We start from the raw sequence: 25316 nt of genomic DNA on the forward strand, positions 1-25316 counted from the left end.
ATAACCTACGCATAATGTCATTTGCGATTATGGCCCTCCTCCTAAACTCCTCTCTGTCATACCACGGCAACAGACTAACCATTCTAACTCTGTCACTCTTTTCTTTTGCTACCTTTAACAATACTTTCAAGTCCTCTCTTTATTAATTCTTTCACCCTCTGTTTTTGCACTCTAATACTCTCACTTACATCCTTAAATTTCGCACCCGGTAAGTACGATTTAGTTACACTGCCATCTATCACCCCTCTTAATAACGAGTCACCATACAACACTCTTTCCTTCATTTCAGAAACTCTCTCATTCTTGCACTGTTTTTTTACACTAGCCGAATCACTCTGGAAAGAGTTTTGCAGGTGCTCTAATTGCTGTTGTGCATTTTGTATCACTGTGCGCAACCTAGCGATCTCACTTCCTACAAATAATTCCTCATTATTTTTATCATTTAAACCATTTGCTCTCTCAGTATGGTTGCTTTCACTCTTTCTTAGATCACTGCTCTCATTGCCATCTTGTACATCGCAATTCTCTATCAAGCCACTATTTTCACTCACATTCTGGCAATTCTGGCTTTCTTCAACCATAACTATCTCACTACCTGACACATACTTCAACTCCTCACTTTGCTTACACTTTCTGCACATTCTCCCACCACTATCACTTTCAATCCAAATTCCAGCCTCATTCAGGAATGCATACATTCCACACACATCACATTGGACAAACTCTCTCACATTATAGTTTTTGTACAATGCCGTCGTATTTTTGGACGCCATTATCTTACGTCGCATTGCCGCCATATTCAAATCTATGAAAATGTAACGTTATATACTAAATTAAATAACGTAATTCACACCAAAATCCCACAGACACAACAAGCTACCAAAATTAGGCAATATTACGCTATGATTTTAACCTATATTCTAATTTTTACTCAAAATTGTACTTAGCTTTCGGGAGCTCTCTGAAAACACAACCATTCGTCTGGCCCTCTAGCGGGCAACCTTTTGACCAGCCTATTGTACTGTTGAAATATGTACTGTTGAAAAGGAAGATGAAATAAAATACAAGCTGCAGAGATGAGATTTTTAAGTGCAATTAAAGGATGCACGAAATTGGATCATATAAGAAATGAAGACATCAGAAAAGAACTAGATATTTATCACATAAATGAAAAGTTCAAGGAATATAGAGAACATCTATTTAGGATGGAAAGATATTGGCTACCAAAAGAGGTGGATGAATATAGACCAAAGAGAGAGAGAGAGAGAGAGAGAGAGAGGGGGGGGGGGGAAGACCAGCTGCAAGATGGAAAGACCAGTGAAGCTGGAACATGCGAATGCCTAATCCGCAAAGAAAAGAAGAAAAAGAATACAAAACAAATTATGAGGAGATTGAAAGAAATTTGTTTGCAAAATATAAATGGCTAACCAAACCAATAAGTAAATAACTATGGGGAGGGGCTAATCCAATGAACTAATAATGTTCATCAGGTGATTTATCTAGGTGTGGCAGGAATACATATAAATTGATGGAGCTGAAAATCATGTTGCCCAATATGATATGTTATGCTTGTTATGTCTACTTATTTCTATGCTTTATTTATATTTAACCTTGTTTTCTAAGAATTTTCTTGTATTCACTAATGATAACTTTTTACAGCATACACTTTTTTCACATAGTAATATACATGCATAATTTCCAATCATCACAATTTTCTATCCTTTTGTGAATCTTATGTCCATTTTTTTTTTTTTTTGTAAGCAGCTCCTCTGTCTTATAAATAATAGATACCTGTATTTTGTTGGAGATCAATGGACACAATCCACTTCTTATAATACATAGAATTCATTTTCATTCAGGAATATATGAATTTTTAACTTACTACATCTGTTCTTTCCAAAGACTGGAATCAAAATGTTCTCATAGTGTGGGAAAAAAAAAAAAAAATCCACAACAGACACTACACTGCAGAAGCAAGAAACAGAAATAGTTTTACTGTATTCTATACTAAACGCAGTATAGAGACAATTATAGTCTATGTACCATATTTAGCAACAATTTGTGTAATTAGAGACAAATGAAATAACTCTTCGTAATGAACAACACATTCCCTCCCACAAAGACTATGCTACATGTATGCAAGAAAAACAGTTTTATTGTATTATCAATACGTTTTTTGTCCTAACATCCTGTTTCAAGCTTTGAGGTGCAGAAAATACACAGTAATACCTATTCATAATGCAATCCTTCATTGGGTGCAGAAAGCAAGCAGTTTATGTAAAGCAAATAAAGATATATATATATATATATATATATATATATATATAACTTGAAATCTGATTGAATTGTACATTTTGACAGTTTGCAAACTAATTTTACAAATAAAATTCAACTAAAAAAAGTTTGCAACTAACATGCAATGCAAACTTTGTGAAAAGGTGCCCCCAATGTGGAGAGACATACATATGATAAAGCAAGTTCCTGAAAACAGTGTTAGCACGTGCAAGCACTGCCCAGTGTTAACATGTTAAATTTTGTTGCATGTTGTTGAGTAGCATTGGTATGAGATGTTCTCTCTCTCTCTCTTGAAGATGCACCACGTGAGTTGCTGCAGTGTCTAGTCATGTTAAGAGTTGTGGTGGATTATGTTATTTGATATGTCTCTATTGTTATGATAAGTGTTACTGAAGTAATTTCTTAGTAACAGTAGATGGTGTGTCAGATTTTTAAAGCTCAGGATTTTGTGTCACCATTTGGTTACTGACTGATGTATATTAAGCCTTCAAGAACACTGCTGAAACAACCTCTTTGCTGTAACTTTACTAATCTGGACAGATGGCTGTTTGCATTTCATGTATACACTATACACAAGTATTGATTCACACATTTTGAAATATGAGGGTTCTTTTTTTTTTTTTTATGTTACTTGGAATCATGTCTTTTGCTGGGAAGAGTTTGACAGAAATGATGAGAGTTTGTCTACTTAAATGCCAACATATTTAGCATCTGTTGTGGGGGGGGGGGGTGATTTTGGAGCAGTAGTAGCTGTTATTTGGTGATCTTGTCACTGAAATTATCCATGTTGAAATAAGAGTCTTTATTTCCAAAATTTTCAAAACTGCAACCCAATATTCAAGCCATGGTTTTCCAAGAAGTGTGCCAGTACCAGGGTGACCAAAACAAACTGCTGATCATAGGTAACTGGAGACAAAATCTCTGGTTTCATTAGCCTCCATCAAAGCTAACAACACTTGCAATAATATCATTAATACAGCAGTCTGATAATGAAAAGTCTAAACATAAACCTGCAGCCTATAACAATGGCAGTAGTGAATTTTGATCCCTGTTGCATGCAAATTTTTATTCATCTGTACTCCCACCTCTGTCTCACCCAGATCACAATATTGCAACATCACTTAAAGAGAAAGCTGACCTCCTGGTATCACTTTTCTCATCCAACTCCTAAACAGATGACAAGGCAAATTACTTCCTTCACCTGGACCCCTAAAACATGTACCTCCAGTGAACTTCCACAAGAAAGACAGGGCAACCTGGGCATCAAAAAAATACTTCTAATCCTGATGACATCCCATCATTTGTTGTGTTCAAGAGATGTGCTCCTTAACTAAGACATCTTTACACTATATTATATTCAGCTGGCATTCAATCCACAGCATATATATATATATATATACAAACAATCCAGTTGTGCTAATTCCAAAAAAAGGTGATAAGTGTATGTCATCCAACTATCAACCTAATGAGGGGGGGTCAGTCTTTCCCTCCCCCTAAAATCCACTACAGTTAACTTTGTATTATAATAAACTATTTCTTATAGTGAGCATCTGCTGCAAGTTAACTCTAACTGTTAATAAACATGAATGGAGTGATGTTCTGAAAAAGCAGAAGGGATGACAAAAGAGGAAGTAAAGCTAATGATGAATCTGATGTTAGACTTCATCATTAGAAAAAGCAAAATTGTAGAAATTTCCCAGCTTGCCTTGCTTTCAGATCCCTTTTGGAAATGCTGTTTATATATATGTATGTATCAGGGGCGAATATTCAGGATGTGCTAGGTGTGTGGTGCTTATCCATCAAATAGCAATATCACCGATATTATATTTTTGCCTTTATTCCCATTAAAGACTCCACTAATTGTTTCCAGACTTTGAGTGATTCCTAAAAGTGAACACAATATACTAATGCTTCATGAAGAGGACACTTTCAATGCATAAACATTGCATTACATTTGCATTAATAGCCTGGGCGTGCATTCAAAATACATACACCCTTAAAAAGATGTACAGATGGCACAACAGGTCAAATTTTTAGTGTTCTAGTAGTTTTAAACTGCTCAGAAGGCGAGGCAGGGTGAGCTCTGAGACAATAGCACCTAAATGCTGTGATTGGTTATTGTATCAACTAATCCAATTGAACGTTGTCATTTGTCACGAGTTACTGTTTTTGTTTTCTGAGTTTCATCTGTTTTGCGTGCACGAAGTGTGAACTCATGTGGTAGGCAAGTTTTTATTATAATATAGACAAGTTTTTAATATATACTTTTCAATAAATTTATAACTTTTTTATCAATATTTACCATAGGAAACAGTATTGTAGTCAAAGGATGTAAGCCTTGTCCTCCACTTCCAAATTTTACACCTTTGAGTAATTCAAATATAACAACCAAATATAGCATTCTCCTTCATTATTGTTTTCTAATATACAGTATTTTAAAACAAACACATTGTCCCACACTCTGCACAAATGTAGTTACAATTAATTGATAAATTAAAGTATTCGAAGTTATCCTACAATTAATTGCATTAGACCAATTAAGATAAGCACCGATGTGCTATATACTCTTAAAATTTTCATACATCGATTAAAAGAAAAAAAAAATAATCATGTGATTAAACGGACGTGAATTTTGTAGAGCAGGCTGCATAAGCCACAACAGCACACCCAACCAAAATGGGCACATGACACCACTGGTATGTATGTATCAGTGACATCATGTGTCCATTTCAGTGGGATGTGTGGTCCTGGGGCTTATGCAACATGCACTATAAAATTCATGTCAATTTGACCATATGATTGCATTTTTATCGAAAGTTTTAAGAGTGAATAGTGCATCAGCACTCATCCTAATTGGTCCAATGCAATTAATTGTAATAACTGAATGCTTTAATTTATCAATTAATTGTAACACTACCTGCACAGTGTGGTGGTCAATGTGTTTGTTTTAAGATATATTAGAAAACAATAATGAATAAGAATGCCATATTTGAATTACTCAAGAATGTAAATCTAATAGTCAATTTGGAAGAGGAGGACAAGGAGTACCTCCAATTATAATCATACAATCTGCAAAACCTCTGGCAGAAAACCAGACATTCAGGAGATTGTCAACACTGTTTTCCCTTAAAGATTACTGTTTCCCATTGTAAATATGGGCAAAAAAGTTATAAATTATTTATAGAAAATTATATATTAACACGTTCGCTGTCAACTACGAGTATACTCGTAGTTGGTAAACCAGCCACACAAGCCAGCTACAAGTATACTCATATGACGCTTACTGCCGGCAACGAGATTACTGTACTAACCTTGAAGAAGTGAAAATGCTTGGCTTGTGGAGCTAGCATCAAAACTGTGTATTCTCATAGATGGTATATGCTCTGCACAAGCCAACTATGAGTATACTCGTATGACACTTACCGCCGGCAACGAGATTACCGCACTGACCTTGAAGAAGTGAAATTGCTCGGCGCATGGGAACAGACTATGCCAAAGTAGCATGGCAGCGAACGTGTTAAAAACTTGTCTATATCGGTGTCCTAAAAACATCATTTCACACACACAAAAAAAAAAAAAAAAAACAGATGAAACTCAGAAAACAAAAACAGCAACTCATGACAAATGACAACATTCAATCGGATTGGTTGACACAATAATCAATCACAGTCGCTGATTTCTGGGTGCTATTGTCTCACCTTCTGGGTGGTTTTAAAACCACTGTAACGCTAAGAATTTGACCTGCTGTGCTATCTGTTCAAAGGGCTCAAAAATGTCCATATTTGTGACCACACCCAGGCTATTAACATGAATGTATGCAATGTTTACACATCGAAAAGTGTCCTCTTCGTGAAGCATTAGTATATTCTGTTTAATTTTTAGAATCACATGAAGCCAGTAAACAATTAAAGGAGTCTTTAACAGGAATAAATGCAAAAATATCATATTAGTGATTTACTATTCTTGATGTGCACTGCACACACTGAATCTATGCTTCTGATATATATATATATATATATATATATATATATATATATATATATTGTCATTGTCAGATGTCATCTCCTTCCAGGAGGTTGACTACCATGAGCTTCCACCATGTACAGTTTTGTGCTTCTCTTTTACATTCTTCAAAAAGGTCCAGTCCTTAATATTTCCCATCCAATCTGTTCTTTGTCTTTTCTTCTTTTTCCTTGTATCATTCCTTCTAGAAGTGTTTTTGTAGGGATTCATGCCTTAGTATGTCACCAAGGTAGGTGGTTTTCCTTTTCTTAATAGTTTTCAACAGAGTCCTGTCTTTTCCAATGATCTCTAATATTTCTAAATTAGTTTTTTTGGCAGTCCATGGGACTAAGAATTCTTCTGAGGATCCACTTCTCAAAGTCTTTTAGTTCATTTTCACAATATTTTGATATTGTTCAAGTTTCTGCTCCATATAACAGTGTTAACCATTTGGACAGCCTAATTCTTGTTTTTTTTTGTGTGAATTTCCCTTCAGGTTAGAATGTTTTCCATGCTAATTAAGGTTGATCTAGCAATTTCTATTCTTAATATCTCCTTATCACACTTTCCATTCTCTTTAATTAGTTGACCCAAATATATATAACTCTCTACTTGATCTAGGGTATTTCCTCTGATCTTAATATTTATATCAGGTATTTTCCCTTTTTCTCTTGTTACCAGCATGGTTTTGGTTTTTTTGAAGTTGAAATTAAGTCCATATTTTTCACTTAGTTTCAGCATCTCTTCTAGTAGTTTTTGAAGATCTTTTTCATTTTCAGCTAGCAGTACTGTATTGTCTGCATATCTTAAGTTGTTTATATTTCTGCCTCCAATGCTTGCTCCACCTTTGCAACGAGTTTCCCGGTGTTGTACTACCTTACCCCAGTCCTGAAGATACTTTCAGGTGCAAACTTTGTTTGCTCACACTTGGATAAAGGATTAAACTAAATTTACTTTAGACTTTCTGTTTAATGCAGGTACTCCCCATGGCTCTGTTATTTCACTTGCACTTTTCCTCACATATATAAATAATCGTCTCTTACTGACATTAAACCCTATTCATAGTTTTGCTGATGACAAATCCTGCAATGTTCAAACATCTCAAGCTCAAAGATCATTTGCAATCAATGACCTAAACAATAATCTCCAAATCATCCTTCAGTCAGTGATAACATAGTACTTTTAATGCTTCCAAAGCGCGTGCACACGCACATGCACACACCCAAAGATCTTCCTTCAGCTACCCTTACCTTTGATAATGCTCAACTGAACAGTTAAGATGAGAGCTATTTTTACAGATTGACTCTCATTTCTTGTCTTTTCTGGCATAATCAGGTTACTTCTAATGGCATCCATGGCTTCTAAAAACAAAACTTGGCATCCTTTTTCACTCAAGATGTGTTACTATGTACACATCCCAAATCTGCTCAGCCCCGGAATGTTGGTCTCATATTTGAAGTGGTGCACCTAAAGACCTCTAGAAATTCCTCATGTTATTCAGAATAGGGTAGTTTGGTTCACTGATGATCTCTCTCTCTCTCTCACATGCATTCAGCTACTGTTTCACTGTTAGTCAGTTTCTGCATATATTTATATGGACACTACTCAGCAGAACCTGTATTGACTCAGCCCCTATTTCTGCTAAACATGAGCAACAGATGTCAAACATCCTTTTAACTGCTAACTCACTGTACTTACTATTTCCATTCATCTTTCATTACATCTACCTCAATTCTGAACAATAGCATTCCCTATTGTTCAGACTATAACCTCCAACTTTTTAAAAAGAACAGCAACAGAATACCATCATACTAAAGCAATTTCACTATAGGCCTTGTGGCTTTTCGTGTGTGGAAGCAAAATAAATAAAAAATAAATAAATGAAATCACTTAGGAGCATGCATACCATACAGATAGCAAGAATTTATTTTACATATTATAATTTTTATATCATCAGTCATCATCTTATCATTTTCATCCTACCATATCATCTATCATTTTTATATGTACCACCTTTTTAATGTTATAATAGTTAGACAATAATGAATTATTGAATGTTTTTATCAAAAATTATAAAATAAATTAATGGCTCTTTAAGAAGTGCTTAGAAGAGCAAATACAGGCATATGTGAAACAAAACTAATAATTAAACAGAAATACAGAAATGTAGTTATTCGAGAAACAGTACGTACCAATTCCCAGTTTCATCATAGGATAATAAACTTTCCAAACTTCATCCAGTGACATATTACTATCTAAATAAATAGCTCCTGCTACAGATTCAAAAATATCACCCAGAGCTTTAGGTACCTCAACTTCATCCATATCTTCACATTCTTCTTCTTCTAAATAATACCCGCATTGCTTAACACAAAACAGAAAGCTATATGTTATTATTTTGAGTTGAAGGTGCAAAGCAGAATTTATGAAATGCATGTTTATTTGGCCATAAAATAACAATATTATTGAAGCATACATTAGTATTAATGTATGCTTACCAAGAAATTCTACATCATGGGATACTAATGCAATTAATGTAAAGTCATCATGACAATACTTTTGGGGTAAAGGAAATACTTATATTTGGGTAAAGAATTAAACAAGAGTTTACTTTCTTGGCAAGTATAACTTACTTTGTAACCAAGTGAGGAAAAAAAAAAGCTTTCTACAGCTATCTGTGATCCAGAATAATGGGAATATATGATATTTGCATTAATTCAACTTCGCATCTTCCTAGGTCTGGCTCCCACTGTTGAGGCCTTAAGAAAGGCCAAAATCGGTCTGGGTAGTGACACTCTCTTAGTGCTTATGTCTGAAAGGAAGAGTGTGTTACGTCGTTGGTTTCCTATAAATTCACTACTATTATTTCTCCTGTGCCAACTAAAATAAATCTCTAAACTATCTCTGTGGGGACTGTTTCCCTTTTCGAACTCTGACGATATTTGTTTGTTTTAGCTGCGCCAGTCAGAGCTTTAGCACAGAAAATTATTGTCCAAAGAAACCTTTCCGGAGTTCAAGTGTTACCTAACCTTGAATTATCAGTGATAGCCTAAATGCTCTTAGTTTCCTTTATATTCTCCTTGCGCATAGATCTGTAGTTTTATGAGTGGTAAAATCAGTCTCATGCCTTCTCTAATACTTTGGTGACCACACCAGATATACCAACTTGTCTATAATTTGATGCATCAGTCTTAGCTCCACCCTTGTATAATTGAATTATCTTGCTCTCCTTCCACTCATTACAAATCCTGCATGTGTTAAGACTCAAATTAAAATCCAGGTCCGGAGCATCACTAACTGTTTTGCACATTGCTTCAACACTGGTGCCAATATCCTATCTAGTTCAACTTTTGAATTTAAGCCAAGCTCTTGTAACAGCTTTAATACTTCTAATTCCTCTAATATCCTTCTAATACCTCTCTTCTTTCATCCAGTTCTGCCTCAGTATCCAGAGAGCTAATGATCTACTTGAAATATATACTTTAGTAAAGTAAACAGTTGACAACTCAGCTTTTTTCGATAATCTGATTTTGCCTTCCTCACCATGGTCACCACTTTACTAGCCTGCTCTTTATAGTGCTTCAGTTAGATATAACTTCCTTTGACTAATTCCCACACGCCACTAATTCTACTACCATGCAGTTTCTCATGCCAAAGCACTACCTCGAGCTCAATTTATTAATTGCCTACCTCATACTTCTGCATATATCCCCTTCTTAGTAAAAGCTTTTACGTTTGCTGTCACCTCCACATCAAAACTGCATGATTACTCTCGCCAAATGGAGGCATAATGGTCAACCCATTTATAGATAGATTCTTAGATCCAATGTTCTTGTGCCATGAGTCTCTCCCATCAAGTGCTGCTGAAAATTTATCCTTTAGTTTGATAAATTCATTTTCCCCCCTCATCTTTCATACCTTCTCCATCTTTCATTCTATATCCCAAATAGTGGAAATCACCCACAACTTGTATCAATAATATCAATAAATTATCTGTCTATACAGCTCACAGTATTCTTCAGATGATCCTGGTTTGTAACAGTGGCAAATTGTGCATTTTGTCCTGTTAACCTCTATCTCATGCCAAATGTCTCAAACCCTTATTGTTTCACTCATACTGCTATACTACCACCACTATCACTGGAGATTTCTACTTTTGTTACATTAATTCCTCTGCAATCATTAATAGTCTTCCCCCTGTCCATATCTCCTTGAATAAACTGAACAAATCACATTCTATTGTCTAACAATATCCTATTCTTGTTCTAATTATGTTTCCTATATTGAAAGTTTATCTTTCACTTGGTTAGACTATAATACATTTAGTTTAATCCTTTATCCAAGTGTGAGCAAACAAAGTTTGCGCCTGAAAGTATCTTCAGGACTCGGATAAGGTGGTACAACACTGGGAAACTCGTTGCAAAGGGTGGAGCAAGCTAACATCACTCCTATCTCAGTATCCCCCATAATGCAAAACACATCTCCTTGCAGATATGTATAATGTCATGCATTATGGGAAGGGCCACTACCCAGACTAGTTTCGACCTTTATTGAGGTCTCTTCAGTGGGAGCCAGGACCAAGTGGAGATACCAGGCAGAAGCATTAGCAAGGTCATCTCTACGTTAGCTTGCTCCACCTTTGCAACGAGTTGCACCACCTTACCCCAGTCCTGAAGATACTTTCAGGTGCAAACTTTGTTTGCTCACACTTGGATAAAGGATTAAACTAAATGTATTATAGTCTAACCAAGTGAAAGATAAACTTTCAATATAGGAAACATAATTAGAACAAGAATAGGATATTGTTAGACAATAGAATGTGATTTGTTCAGTTTATTAACACTTAGCCCACTCAGGGGTTTACAAAATAGATTGCACACGTAACATACCATACATAGGGGAAACAGGGCGAACCATCCCAATCAGAAAGGATGAACACAAACATCACATAAAATACTTCCATTTTGAAAAAAAACTGGCCTTTCTGACCACGCACTCCAAACATACCACAGAATTGACTGGAAAGGTACCAAGTCGCTACACCGCACCAAAACCTGATTTGAGCGGAAATTCAAGGAAGCGCATGTGAAATGCTCAAACATGATCCAAATCTGAATAAAAATGATGGTCTAACAATTTCAAGAATGTGGAGGACCCATCTACAACCTTCATAGCAACCACGAAGAAAAATCTCAATACAAGACCTAGTGAAGTGTTTTTTTTTTTTTTTTTTCTTGAACATTCAATAGCAACCTGTACCGTACAAATCCAGAAGATATTCGTAATATAACTGTATAATTCCAGAAGAATCCTAGTACGTGAGGACTTTAGCAGAGTTTACTGTAGTTTTTATTTTATTTTCGTTTATTTTATTTATTTATTTTATTTTATTTTTATTTTTATTTATTGTTTTTATTTTTTTTTTTCCACTAGAGGGTAGGCTAAGAAAAAAGATTAGTTAACAACGTAGATGTAATTTATTTGTATAGAGTGCAACAGCATGTAGCTTGTTCTAATACTTCTGAATGTATCCTTCTGAAGATGACCTCAATACAGGGGTCGAAACGTAAAGTTATTATTTTATTATTAATCAGTAAAATAATCTTTTCAACACGTGTGTTTTGTGTCCCTAATTTAACAAATATGAAAGCTGTATTATGTTATTTACACCAGTCATCAGATCACTTTTCCAATCTAACAGCATCATTCTTATACAATCATTCCTCCTTCTGCTGAATGCATGCTGAAAGAATTCCATGCCCCCCCTCTTGAGATTTTCAGTGAACTGTAGTACTCTCCTCTCATATTCTGAATTCTCGTTCATTACTAAAAATTAAAAATCATGTGTAGCCATCCTCCTAGCCTGAACCCCATATTTGCTCCTTGCATTTATACCTTTTCCATAACCTATTTTTCTTCTGCAATTCTCATATGATATTCCTAGTCATTTATTTTATGCCAATTCCATTTATTTCTCTTATTCTAAGTATACAATTTGCCTTCACTATTGACAAATGCCAACATTTCTTAACTTCCTACCAATCTCTCTCTCTCTCTCTTCCTTCAAGATCTTCCATCTAAGGTTCTGTCCAAACCTGGCTTCTCTGTCCATTATAATTGCCTGGACTGCAATTTCACATAACTTCCTTTCTCAGAGAAACTGCTACATGCCAATTAATATATTTCTCCAAATCAGACCATATAATCACTTTCACCATAAAAATCAGGTCCCCCAATGCTGCAACTAAATCCCAAACTCCTGATCTTTCCTCCACCATATTTTGCCCAATTTGTTCCTCAATGTTGTTTTCTCTGTCCAATCTACATCACTATAGTCAAAATCTCCTACTTGCTAAACCAGTTTTGCCAAAACATTTCTCACTCATCATCCTCCACAATTATCAGCACACAGAAACATCCCTGCACCTCATACACTTGCACTATACACTCTCCAAGTTATCCATAGAATTTCCTTCCTAGTTCTCTACCCCAAGAGGACACAACTCATCTGTTTATCAATAATAATATAATAATCCCTGTTTCCTTATCCACCCAAAATATGACATGCTCTCTCAATATCTGGTTAAGTAAGAGCTTAATCCTCTTTCAACTATGCCCAACTGATAATCAATAAATTTCAGACAAATACTGGACTAGCATAACATTTGCTACCACTTCATGGTATATTCCAAACATAAAAAATCAAATATGTATTAAAATAAATCAAAGAGACATTATCTTTAGATATCATTTTAGCCATACAGTTATAATTTTTTTTTAAACCAGTATTAAAACCAATCACACCACTTAGATAAAATAAACACCTAAATGTATTAATAAACTAAATATAAAAACTGTCTTCTATGCTGGATGCTAAATGTCATTGTTAAGTTCAGGTTAAGTGTCCAGTTTTATACAGTATTTATTTTGCAATGTAAAGTTGTATTAATCGAAAAAAAAAAATTCTAACACTACTTAAATGTTTAGCATATTGAATTTTTAATCAAACAATTTCCATTATACATTATATTACCTTGAAATGTTGATATCCAACTGAGCTTTCTGTGATTGATATATATTCATCTATGGCAGTAAATAATGTTGGTGATAACAGCTTTAAGTGCTTGTTGAAACCATATTTTATTGCTAATGATGCAAAATATGCATTATTTACCAAAGCAGAACGTAAATCAGTCAGCTCACCAGGAGAGTGCTTCTTAGGATCATCATATAGACATTTTGTAATGAGAAAGTCCAAAACTGCATCTCCTAGAAACTCTAGCCTTTGATAACAGTGAGTAATTTCATTCTTATAGTATGATGTATGAGTAAATGCTTGTAATAAAAAAAATTTATTCTTAAAAAAATAGCCAATACTCTGTTCAAAGGTTTCCAAACTAGGAAGCATAGCATGCAAACATTCTTGCAGATTAGGTACAACATTTATAACTGGTGAAGACGGTGCTGCCAACCAATCAAATATGAGATTCTGTCCTTCATCTTTCACTTCAGGAAATATTTTAAATCCTAGCCATGACATAAAACGTAAAGCCCCATATGGTCCACAACATAAAAGATAAACCCCTATAAGTGCTTCCACACAGTCAGCAACAGTTTTATCAGATATTTCATTTTTAGTAAACAAAAACTGATCTGCCTCAACAGAATTTTCATTATCACTACAGTTGTCTTCATAGTGATCATCTATAGTTTTAATAACAGAAAAACAAGGAGGTAACCAATTATATGAAGCATTAAAGGGAACAGAAATCAATCTTCTTGAAAGTCCTTTTCTTTTTCCTAAATAGAAGAGATGGCTATTTTTCACTAATCTGGATCTTAGGAATGTCAGTTTCCCCTCATCAAGATTCTGATGGGTGTTGTATAAAAACGACGACACAGCATACTTTAAAAAAGAATCACCTAGTGTTTCCAAACGTTCCATGTTCATAGAATCATCTGCATTACACAAAGTTAGAGCCTGAAGAATGAGTCCTGGATGAGGTCCAGGATGATTTCTAAGATCTGGCTGCAGTTCAAATGACATGTTTTCAAGTTGGGCATTCCACTCTTCATTTTTATATACACTATTAGATGGAAGGTTGCGTTCATCATCTAAAGTATACTTCATTAATCTATCAGGAATATCAAAATTAAAATCTGGCCACTTAAAATCACATGGCAGAGTTGGTATACAAATTCCTTCATCAAGTGATATACTTTGTCTTAATTCATCAGCTAAAAGAAAAGAATTAATGCGATAGAGAAAAGAAGGGATACACAAAGCCTTATGCCAAAGTGTAGCTGGTAAAGGATGAATATGGCATAATTCTGGAATAAAATACTCTTGAAAGGCTAACTTCTGTTGAGTAGTTTTACTCATTTCATCACTTTTCATATGTGTGGCTATATCAAACCGAGGTTTCACCATGTTAATGGTAGGTATCCGTCTCACCTTCAAGAGTGGCTGATTGTCATTTTTAATGGAAATACCATATTTTGTTAAATAGAAATCTTTATATATTTCATGACTTTTGCTTTCATTTAATTCGCTAAAAGGAGTCAGATTATAACATATTTCTGTTACAAAATAATGTATATCATCTTCACGATGTTTAGGATTATATGAACGCTTGACTACAGTATTAGTGAAACATTCATAATTTTCATGATCTGTTTTTTCTAGTGACTTGAGTTCATAGTTGCAACTCTCCAAGAGACATATTAAATTCCAATCTATAACACAGCATCTGTTACTGACATCTGAAAAATAAAACAAAACAATATACTTCAATAGTTTTTTGTAAGATTTCAAAATCACAAAAGTATATAATTTATAATTCAGATAAACCTGTAAATGTCAGATAATCAAAGCTAAAATTAAAACTAACTGATATACATATAACAGTCAATGAGAATGGTGTTCTATACATACTGTATTCAAAATAAGTATTGGAACATTCCTTTTTTAAAAATATCTAAATGTATATTCCTACCATTGCACATGGCCTATACTGTTATATAAGGCAAACAGGTATAATTGTACAGTTGACTGGATATCTCTATGCTCTCAGTGATACAAGAACAAGAGGAATGTAGAAGAAAATATTCATCTGCTATATTAATCACAAAGAAGATTTTCAGTGTGTTCATAATAAACTGTAGAACATAATGATAGTAATCCAAATACCTGAGCATCAGTTCACAGACAATTAATTGCGGGGGAAATCATCATGGAAAAAATTTGCTGAAAGCATTATTCGCTAGACTATTGAAATGATATTGCATTGATACCAATATATGAAAAATGACTAAATTTTTTAGATAGCGACTATGTATACTAAAATATTAATTAAAAAACTTTAATCAATACCTTCCAATATTTCAGCAATGTTACATTGCCATCTTCTGGGAACATAAAACTATGATATGTGCATGCAGGTACTAACAACGAGCATATGAGGCTGAAGAAAGCAAATGGCATTGGTCCTAGAGACATAAAGGTGCCCCCTAGCAGGCTAAATTGGGTTGTCTTGGCTGTTGAGCTGATGTTTTAAGGATGCAAGCTTCCCAAATTTGGGGCAGTCTCATGCTCCCAAGGATGCATAAGACTGCATCCTTAGGACTCAAGGATGGATCCTTGGATTTCTCTGTAAACAGAGAAAGCTAGGGATCCATCAGGCTGGGTTTAATCTGAGTGTCTAGAAAATGGACTGTTGTTTTCTTTTTCCAAGGTGAACTGGATCAGTGATGTGTGATTGATTAAGTGTGTTAGGAAGGTGTGGAGTGCGTCTAAGCCATGTGGCCAAATAGCGAACACATCATCCACGTAGCGTAGCCAGACAGTGGGTTTTTGTGGGGCTCAAAAAATATGACCTGACTACTTACAAACTACATAAGAAATCAGTATGCCTTATCCACTCCACCAAAGACCAGGCACTTCTGCTAGACCTACCTGGAGTATACCAGGTCCCTTGCAGCTGTAAACTGTCCTACAACAGCCAAACAGGCAAGAGAGCTAATAATATTAGGATATCCAAACACAGAGACTACATCCAATTTCACCAATACAGCCACAAAGGACTTGCAGACCATGCACTAGATACCCACCACAGAATACACTGGAAGAAAGCCACTTTACTACATCGTAGCAAATATATGAAAGACTGTTCCTGGAATCAGCCTCGGCTCTAAAAAACTTCCCCAGTCTCATGCACCCAAAGTTCAGTTTCAAAACACTGAACAGGGGCAGAGCCCCCTGCTCATTGTTTTGAAACTTGGGGGGGGGGGAGGATTGAGTGCCGTAGGCACCAGGTATATATATATATTATATACAGGCTCCCTAGTATATAATATATATATATATATATATATATATATTATTACTAGAATGCTGGTTTACTCAGTTTGTTATCATATTTGTTAGATTTTAATAACTAAACGCTTAGGATTTAAAATCAGAACTTTAATAGAACACAGGAACACGACTAGTTTCGTCAGAAAGCCGACTTTCAGCATAAAAATATGTAAAACGGAAAGACCATAAAAACATTGCATTTCCAATACAACTGAACATGACAATTAACTGTAATAAAAGTTTAACTGGGAGATTATTATTATTATTATTATTATTGTTCCGGGAAACTCCAAGGAGTCGACAGACTCATCGAGGGAGGCCCTAACATCATGTCTGGAACAACTATTCAACATTCACACAGTATCTACCATATCTTGCTTTGAACTCATTCACGGTCGTAGCACCCACAACAGACTCTGGAAGCTTATTCCACTCATTCACCATTCTCCAAGTAAAAAACCTAGCTCTAACACCCTTGTCAACCATGATCTTGCCCAGCTTCCATGCATGGCCCCTAGTCCTCCCACCACCAGTCATATTTTCAAAAATATCTTCTGGATCAATCTTATAAAAACCCTTCAGTAATTTGAATGTCTCAATCATATCACCCCTCCTTCGCCTATCGTCCAATTTCTGCAACACAGAAATCCTCAACCTATTCTCATAAGGTTCATTCCACAGACCTGCTATCATCTTGGTCACTCGTCTCTGGACCCTCTCCACTTCCTCCCCATCACGAAGAAACCCTGGTGTCCATAACTGGGCACAGAAGTCCAGATGGGGTCTTATCAAGGCTCGATAAAGAGGAACAACAACTTGCTTCTCTCTGCATGTTAAAGTATTTTTCATAAGCCAAGTGATTTGGTGAGCTGTTTTAGTTACTTTTGCAATGTGCCCCCTAAACTTCAACTCCCTATCCACCAGCACTCCCAAATCCCTGGCCTCATCAATCTCCTGGAGTATGGTTCCACCTATGCGATATACTGCTGCTGCTATTCTTTTCACCCCAAAGTGCATAACCTTACACTTTGCCACATTAAACTGACATCCATTTTTCCTAGCCCAGTCCTCCAAACTATCCAAATCATCCTGTAAAATTTTGACATCCTGTAAAATTTTTGACATCCTGTGCACTCACAATTGCTCTACCCAACTTTGCATCATCAGCAAACAAGTGAACACTTCCTCTCAAATCCTTTCCAATATCATTGATGAACAAATTGAAAAGCAGTTGTCCAAGAACAGAGCCCTGTGGCACTCCACTAGTCACAAGACGTCTTTTTGACTCCACTCCTGAATAAACCACTCTCTGGTATCTCTCCTTCAACCACCCTCCTATCCATCTTACCAACCCTATATCTATCCCCATCTGCTCCAGTTTACTGATTAGGGTTCCATGTGGTATTCCTGTCAAAGGCCTTGGCAAGGTCCAGTAGTATCACTGTAAACCCATTACCCCTATCCAGTTCAGCTGTCACCGTGTTATAAAACGTGAGCAAGTTACTGAGGCATGATCTACCCTTAACAAAACCATGTTGTCCCCCATACAATATCCCATTTTCATCTATCCAATCCTGTATTCTTTTCTTGACTAATTTCTCTAAGACCTTGACAATGATTCCTGATATGCTAATCGGTCAGTATTTTACAACAGCGGTCTTGGAACCACCTTTATGCAGTGGAACTATTTTCCCCTCCTTCCACCCGCTCGGGACTAACCCAGACCGGAGACTCAAATTAAACAAAATGGTCAAGAAGCAGCTAATGACAATTCATTAGCTGCTTCTCGTACTACACGAGCTGGTATACCATCCAACCCCACAGATGTATTGACATTGAGGTTATGCAATAGACTACTCACCTCCACTTCATTCACCACAATTCCCGTATAATCTACTGGTTTATTTGTTTCTGCAATGTCACCACCTGGATGATATATTCTTGCAAAGTGCTCACTCAGTAACTCAGCTATCTCAACTGATTCAGTTACTTCCCTACCATCGGCATTCTTTAAAATCATTCTGCCATGTACATTTTTCCTTTTACTTGCTACATATCTAAAAAACTTTTTAGGATTCTCTTTAGCCTGCATGGCCAATGTTCTTTCGTAATCCTTTTTTGCTTTTCTTACCACACTCGTCACCCTTCTGGCCTGCGTTTTATACCATTCATGTGCCTGCCGGTCACCTTTCTCCTTAAATTCTCTCCATAGTTGTTTCTTTTTTTGCAGTTCAAGCTTAATGGTGTTATTCATCCATTTAACCCCTACTTGATTTATTATTCGGACTCTAGGTATACAGTCAGCCATTGCTTCATGCAAGCACTTCTTAACCACCTCCCATGCACTATCAACTTCTAGTCCTTGCAGTTGTACATGCCATGGCACTGAGCCAATCAAACTCCTAAGCTTGTTATACTTTCCAGCCCGATAATTCCACATGTACCCTGTCTTAATTGAAAATTCTACACCTTTAGCCACCTCCCAAGTCAAGACCCTATGATCACTCTCACCGATTGGTGGCAATGTGGTCATATTTGTTACAGCCAAATCCTCAGATGTAATTACTAGGTCAAGCACTCTCTGACCCCTAGTATTTTCCATTACATGCTGTCGCAGATAGTTATCCCTTAATAACCGCATAAAATCCAATTCCTTCCTCCCGTGTGTCCTCTCCTCACTCCAATCAATGCGACCATAGTTGAAATCTCCCATAATAATCACCCTCCTTCCACTCATTTCTTCTATTTGCTTGTGCATACTGTCACCACCATCTTTTCTATCACCTAGTCTATAGCAGCACCCAATTGTATATTTAGTTCTGCTAACCACAATCTCACACCAAATGGCCTCAAATGTGCTCTTTTCTTTATTCTGCAATTCAACTTCTATTCACCTTGGCTGTAGCTCATCAGCTATCATCAACAATACTCCTCCCCCCATTTTATTCTCTCTGTCATTCCTGAACACACTATACCCATCACATTCAATCCCACTAGCTATATCATCTACAGTCAGCCATGTTTCACTAATACCAATAACCTGTGGTCTGGAAGTGCCAACCATGGCCAAAAACTCTTCCTTCTTGTTCCTAATACTCCTAGTATTAGTGTACATGAATTTAAGACCCCTATTAGCCCCAACCCTTGATGCCTTATATTAACTATCCCACTCTGGTTTGTTGTCCTTATTTGCTCTAGCATATTATATTCATTCTTACATTCAACTGCCTCCCTAAGGACTGTATACCTACTCCCCCCCCCCTTAACGAATCTAGTTTCCCTGAATTTGCACATCCACTACATTCAGCAACACTTTCTCAAGTCTTCTTACACCATCACCATTCAAATGCAAGCCATCCATCTTATATAGATCCTTTCGCCCATCAAACTCACTCCACACGTCCACAAATTCCACACCACTCGTCATACATAACCCACGCATAAAGCCATTCGCAATTATGGCCCTCCTTTTAAACATTTCACTGTCATACCGTGGCAAAAGACTAATCATTCTAACTCTCTCACTCTATTCTTTTGCTACCTCAAACAATTCATTCAGGTCTTCTATCATTTCCATTTTATCTCCTTTCAAATCATTCGTACCTGCCACAACAATCATTTCTTTCACCCTTTCCTTTTGCTCTCTAATAGACTCAGTTACATCCTTTATGGTCGCACCAGGTTGGTACGATTTTGTCAAATCCTCTACTAACACACGTACTAACGAGTCTCCATACAGCACTCTATCCTTCATTTTGTTCATGTTCACATTCATACGCCTATTTTTCCTGTCATACCTTTTATTATTGGTTGGTTCATTCAGTCGACTTTTGTTCATGCACTCTAGCTGCTGTTTTGCCCTTTCTATCGCACCATTCAACAACGCGATCTCATTATTAGATTGGGTTCTAGTTGAGACGTTATGTACATTTCACGTGTGCACCAATATTGAATGGCAGAACTATGAGAGTCTGGCAAACTGTAACTCAGATTGCTATTCATGTAGGAGGCATCAAGAACTATTTCTTTTGATTCCAGTATTTTGTCTCTTAAGTTTGTCATAACATTTGTGAATATTGGTTGTAAGATTCCAATGTATTTGATGATGGAGGCCTTCAACATTGATGTCTGCAGAATATAATATATGGCTTGACATGGCATTTGCCCGAATTCTGTTGTAAGAAATGTCTCTCTGGTGTTCTAAGCAGAGAAGGATTGATTTTTCAGTCTGACCATAATACGGTTTACTACAACCACAAACAATTTTGTAGACACCAGGAAACTGAAGATTGTGGTGTTTCTCTTTTTCGATGGCTTAAAATAGACCAGAGCTTGGGTAAAGTAGTGAAAAAAGTCTTGATAATGTATTTCTTTGAGATTTTTCCAGTTTTGGGGAGAGAGAGAGAGAGAGAGAGAGAACTAATATAAGTAAGGAGATGTAGGCTTTAAAATTACTTGTATCCTAATTTGATGGTTTATGGTGACAATGAAAAAGAAATCTGTTTATAATTCTCTCAGCAGGGATGGCTCGCATAGGCACTGCAGAACTGCAGCACCCCCAATTTTTCTCGATATATAAATATATTTATTAATTTATTTATATTTGCTTGTAATATTTAATTTTATCATCAACAATCCTATACAATTATCTTATTTTGTAAAAAAAAATAATAAAAATCCATCTTGTAGCACTTAGGAGGACGAAGGAAGCTAGCAGCACTGTGTTTACCACAGTGTCATATTGCTACGTGCACAAGCATATGCACGTCATAGTGAGATGCAAGCTATTAGCGTAATGTGGCACTGTCTGTTGCGCAGTTCCACTGTTGTTTATATGCAGTTTGCATCAGTAGTAGAGTGTTCATAGTGCTTATCATGTTTACTCCGTCTTTTTAATTTAAATATTTGGACATTACAATTAAAGATATAACATTTGTTATACTAATTTTTAAGTAATTTTGAATTATACCAAACTGTATCATTTTATCGATAACAAACAATATTTTTTCATGTTTAATTTTTTTTTAAATTTTTATCATAATTTTGATATTTTATCCAAACACGTATAAGCTGTACTTACAGTGAGCATGTATATTTCGAAAGTTGCAGCACTTTTTTCAAGCCACGAGTCACCACTGTCTCTCACAGTATCCATTTTGTTTGAAGGTACTTTTGAGGTGTTTTAATTCATTTTTAAGCTTTTGTTCATCTAATAAGGATCTGGCCCGATGGGCAAGAGTAGAGATGATGCCAAATTTCCGTGGGGGATAGTGGTGAGAGTCTGCATGTAGGTACCTGTTGGTGTGCCCAGATGGAACTGTATGAGTAATGGACTGTATTAAAATAGTTTGTGTCAAGTCAAATGGAGAGGCTGTTGAGTAATGACAACAGTGAGCAGGAGATCTGATGAAATAAGAGGTGATATGCAAGAGTAGGAGGTAGAATAGGAGAGACTGAAGGAACGTGCTGATGAATGAATGGCAAGGTTAGTAATGTGAGTGAGAACAATGCAAGAAAAGACAGGCAGACAAGAAATAGCAGGAGTCAAGGTGGACAAGGAGACACTGAATGAGAAGGGTGGATGCTAGAAACCGTGTGTGTGTGTGTGTGTGTGTGTGTGTGTGTGTGTGTAGAGAGAGAGAGAGCAGAAACATTTGAAACTGGATAGAATTATGGGACAGGAGGTGATTGAAAGAATGGCCAGAGGAGGTGTCATGTCTGAGAAGTAGTATCAACAGGACTTATCATAGACCCAGAAATGAATTACTATATTTGTTTATGAATGCTATGGGTATGACTCTTATGAATTGATAATAGCAAAGAAATCATGCCGAAGCAAAGAGTAGTGGCAGTGGTTTCAAGGCAGTATGGTGTGAAGTGGAGGTTGGCAGGGGGAAAACATTTAGTTGGATGTTCCTATAGATGTAGCAATGTAAAAGGCAGTGACAAATAAAAATTAAGAAAATTAGCTTAGCAATTAATAAAGGGGTAATTGTTATGAGTGAATTAATTACAGTAATATACAGAGTTCAGTCAAAAACATGTGTGATTTCATAATCAGCCATTCAACCCCAACCAGAAAAACTGGTAATATGATGATACAGTAAGCCTGCAGTATTCATGCTCATGAAAGTGTGTGACATGCTGTTCATTAGAAGCTGATGGATTTAAAAAGAGGCATGACTGTTGGGTACCAGGTGAAGTATCTGAGAAAAATCTATTGTAGGCTGTTCTCAGAGTGCTGTAGTTAATGTATTCCAAAAGTAGAAGGATACTGGAATGAACAGCAGTCACTAAGCCAATGGTGGGTGCCAATGCATCATTGATGGTAATGGTAAAAGCAGGCTGTTGTCCTGCCTTGTGCAAACCCATTGGGGGGGGGGGGGTTGATAAACAGCAGAACATGAAATTTGAACAGGGGATGCTTCTTAGGGGATGTTTTTTTCCTACCACAATGTACCATTCGCTGCACTAACCTGCTTTGGAGGCCCATATGGAGAAATCACATAGGCGAGGGACCAATATTTATGCATAATCAGTGATGACTACGTTTAGTTTCCATCTGAAAAACTGTCACTGGAACACTGACTGAAGAAAAAGTTGCCTTTATCACAAATGAAATCTCATTTATGGCTATGTCATATGAATGGCATGTGAAGGGTTAAGTAAAAACCTTGGGAGAAGAATTACCACAACGTCATGACCGAAAAAAAACAGGCAGGAGGTAGTAGCATTATGGTAAGGGATTATAGTTTCTGGAAATATCTTAGAACCATGATATCGTAGACCATGCTATAAAGTACCTATATGTTGTGGCTGGTCAGGTGCATCTCTTCATAGTGACTGTCTATCCAGATGGCACAGGCATATTCTAACAAGATCACGTGGCATACCAAATAGCGAGTATCATTTTAGAGGGTTCGTTAAACACAATAGCAACTTGCAAGGATTACCGTGGCTAATGAATTTTAATCCCACAAAACATTCCTGGGTTATAAAATATGTTTAAAATCCACCACCCAAACCTCAGCAGATCCATGAGAAGAAATCCTGATGTCATGATACAGTATACCTCCTGCAATATTCATAGAGCCAATGCAAAGCCACATAGTAACAATTCTAACAGCAGGAGTATACCAATGAACTATCAGGATAATGGTCATAATATTTTCACTGGACAGTGTAGAATGGAATGAAAAGATGGCATCTGGGTAGGAAAGTGTATAAATTTCTTGAGTTTTTGAGCCACAACTACTTTCAGACATAATAGAGAGCATGAAAGTTAGCAGTGGAAAAAGACTTGTAGGGATCACAATGCTGAAATTGTTAGGACATAATAGATTAGGACAGATAACAGATCAGTACATCATTGCTATAACAGATTACGGCAATGGTGTAGTAAGGATAAGAGTGAGATAATTAGAGGAAAACCTCTGTATAGCCTTTTAAGGCTATACAGAGGTTTTCCTCTGTTAAGAGGTTAAGGCTATACAATGCAGAGAACTGAAAAGGGAGTCTGACCTAATGTCCAATCCTCACCTTTTTGTCATGCACCATATTAGTAGGTACTAAATAAATGAAGATGGACTAGCAATTTGGGATTTAGTGAATGAAACTGTATTCTACAGTATATTAGCTTAAACCAAAAAAGGTTAATGATGATACAAGAAGATGAAATGCCAAAGAACATTACCTGCACAAGACCCACCTACTGTTTTCGTCACAGAACCTGGGCAAACATCAAAAGTCAGCTACTGAAATTAACTCTAACTGAACATTAGCAGAACTCAAGACAGGCGCCATCAACATAAGAAGTGAAACTAGAAAAGGAATCAGAAAAGTCCACATCAACATAATTGGTGTAACTGAAACAAAGAAGACAGAAAGCCAGACCCAGAAGAGATACTAAGGTTGAATTAATGAAAAAATCATATTTCTCATATACGAGTAATAAAAAGGTGTATCACCTTATTATCAAAATATTCTGGATCAGAGATAGTTGGAAGTATTTTTCGCTTGGTTACAAATTAAATTAAACTTGCTGAGAAATTATATTCTTGATTAATCCTATAAGCAAATAGTGTAAGCAAACAAATTTTGTGTGAAGAATCTTCACTACTAGGCTACTTATATATAGAGGCTGATGACTTCAGATCAACTGCCTTAGTATGAAGTCTTCAGACTCTATATACAATTAGCCTAGTTGTGAAATTTTTTTCATGCAAACTTTGTTTGCTTACACTTGGATAAAGGATAAAACAAGAATATATGTCAAGTTTAACATGTTGACTGATGACTACAAGTTATCACCTATCATATTTGCAAATACCAACATATTAGCACTGGCAGCAAGTTTACATATTAGACCAATGGCAGCCAACATGTTAAATTAAGCTCTCACACTGAAAATTCTGTTATTTTCTGATCGATTAAAAAGTCAACTGCAGCACACAATAAACGGTCACTTCAGTCTCGCATCTATTAAGAAGCAGATATGTATGTCTTTAATGTTTTACTTTCGATTATGTTATGACTTCCAAACATAGATTTGCTGAAAATTTTAGCAAAATTAATTTTATACAATCAGTGAAAGAAATTAAGTTATTAGTTTCATTGTTCTAGAAGATTCATGGAAATGATTTGATTTTCATGAAGTCTCTAT

The 25316-nt window shown here is 36.1% G+C and overlaps 1 protein-coding gene across 2 annotated transcripts in view; it reads right to left on the bottom strand.

The window, feature by feature from the left end:
- Nucleotides 1-25316, bottom strand: part of LOC150102387 (endoribonuclease Dicer-like) — a 310963-nt gene that overhangs the window by 42286 nt on the left and 243361 nt on the right. For both annotated transcript variants that reach the window (XM_090399452.1, XM_090399453.1), the window contains 2 exons: nucleotides 13331-15060; nucleotides 8490-8661 (listed from right to left, as the gene is read on the bottom strand). In XM_090399452.1, coding sequence (XP_090255578.1) covers nucleotides 8490-8661; nucleotides 13331-15060 — 1902 coding nt within the window. The remainder of the gene's footprint in view (nucleotides 1-8489; nucleotides 8662-13330; nucleotides 15061-25316) is intronic.

The sequence above is a fragment of the Typopeltis vanoorti genome, chromosome 10 (assembly GCF_054136105.1).
Source record: "Typopeltis vanoorti isolate ZY-2024b chromosome 10, IOZ_Tvanoo_1.0, whole genome shotgun sequence".
Classification (NCBI taxonomy): Eukaryota; Metazoa; Arthropoda; class Arachnida; order Uropygi; family Thelyphonidae; genus Typopeltis; species Typopeltis vanoorti.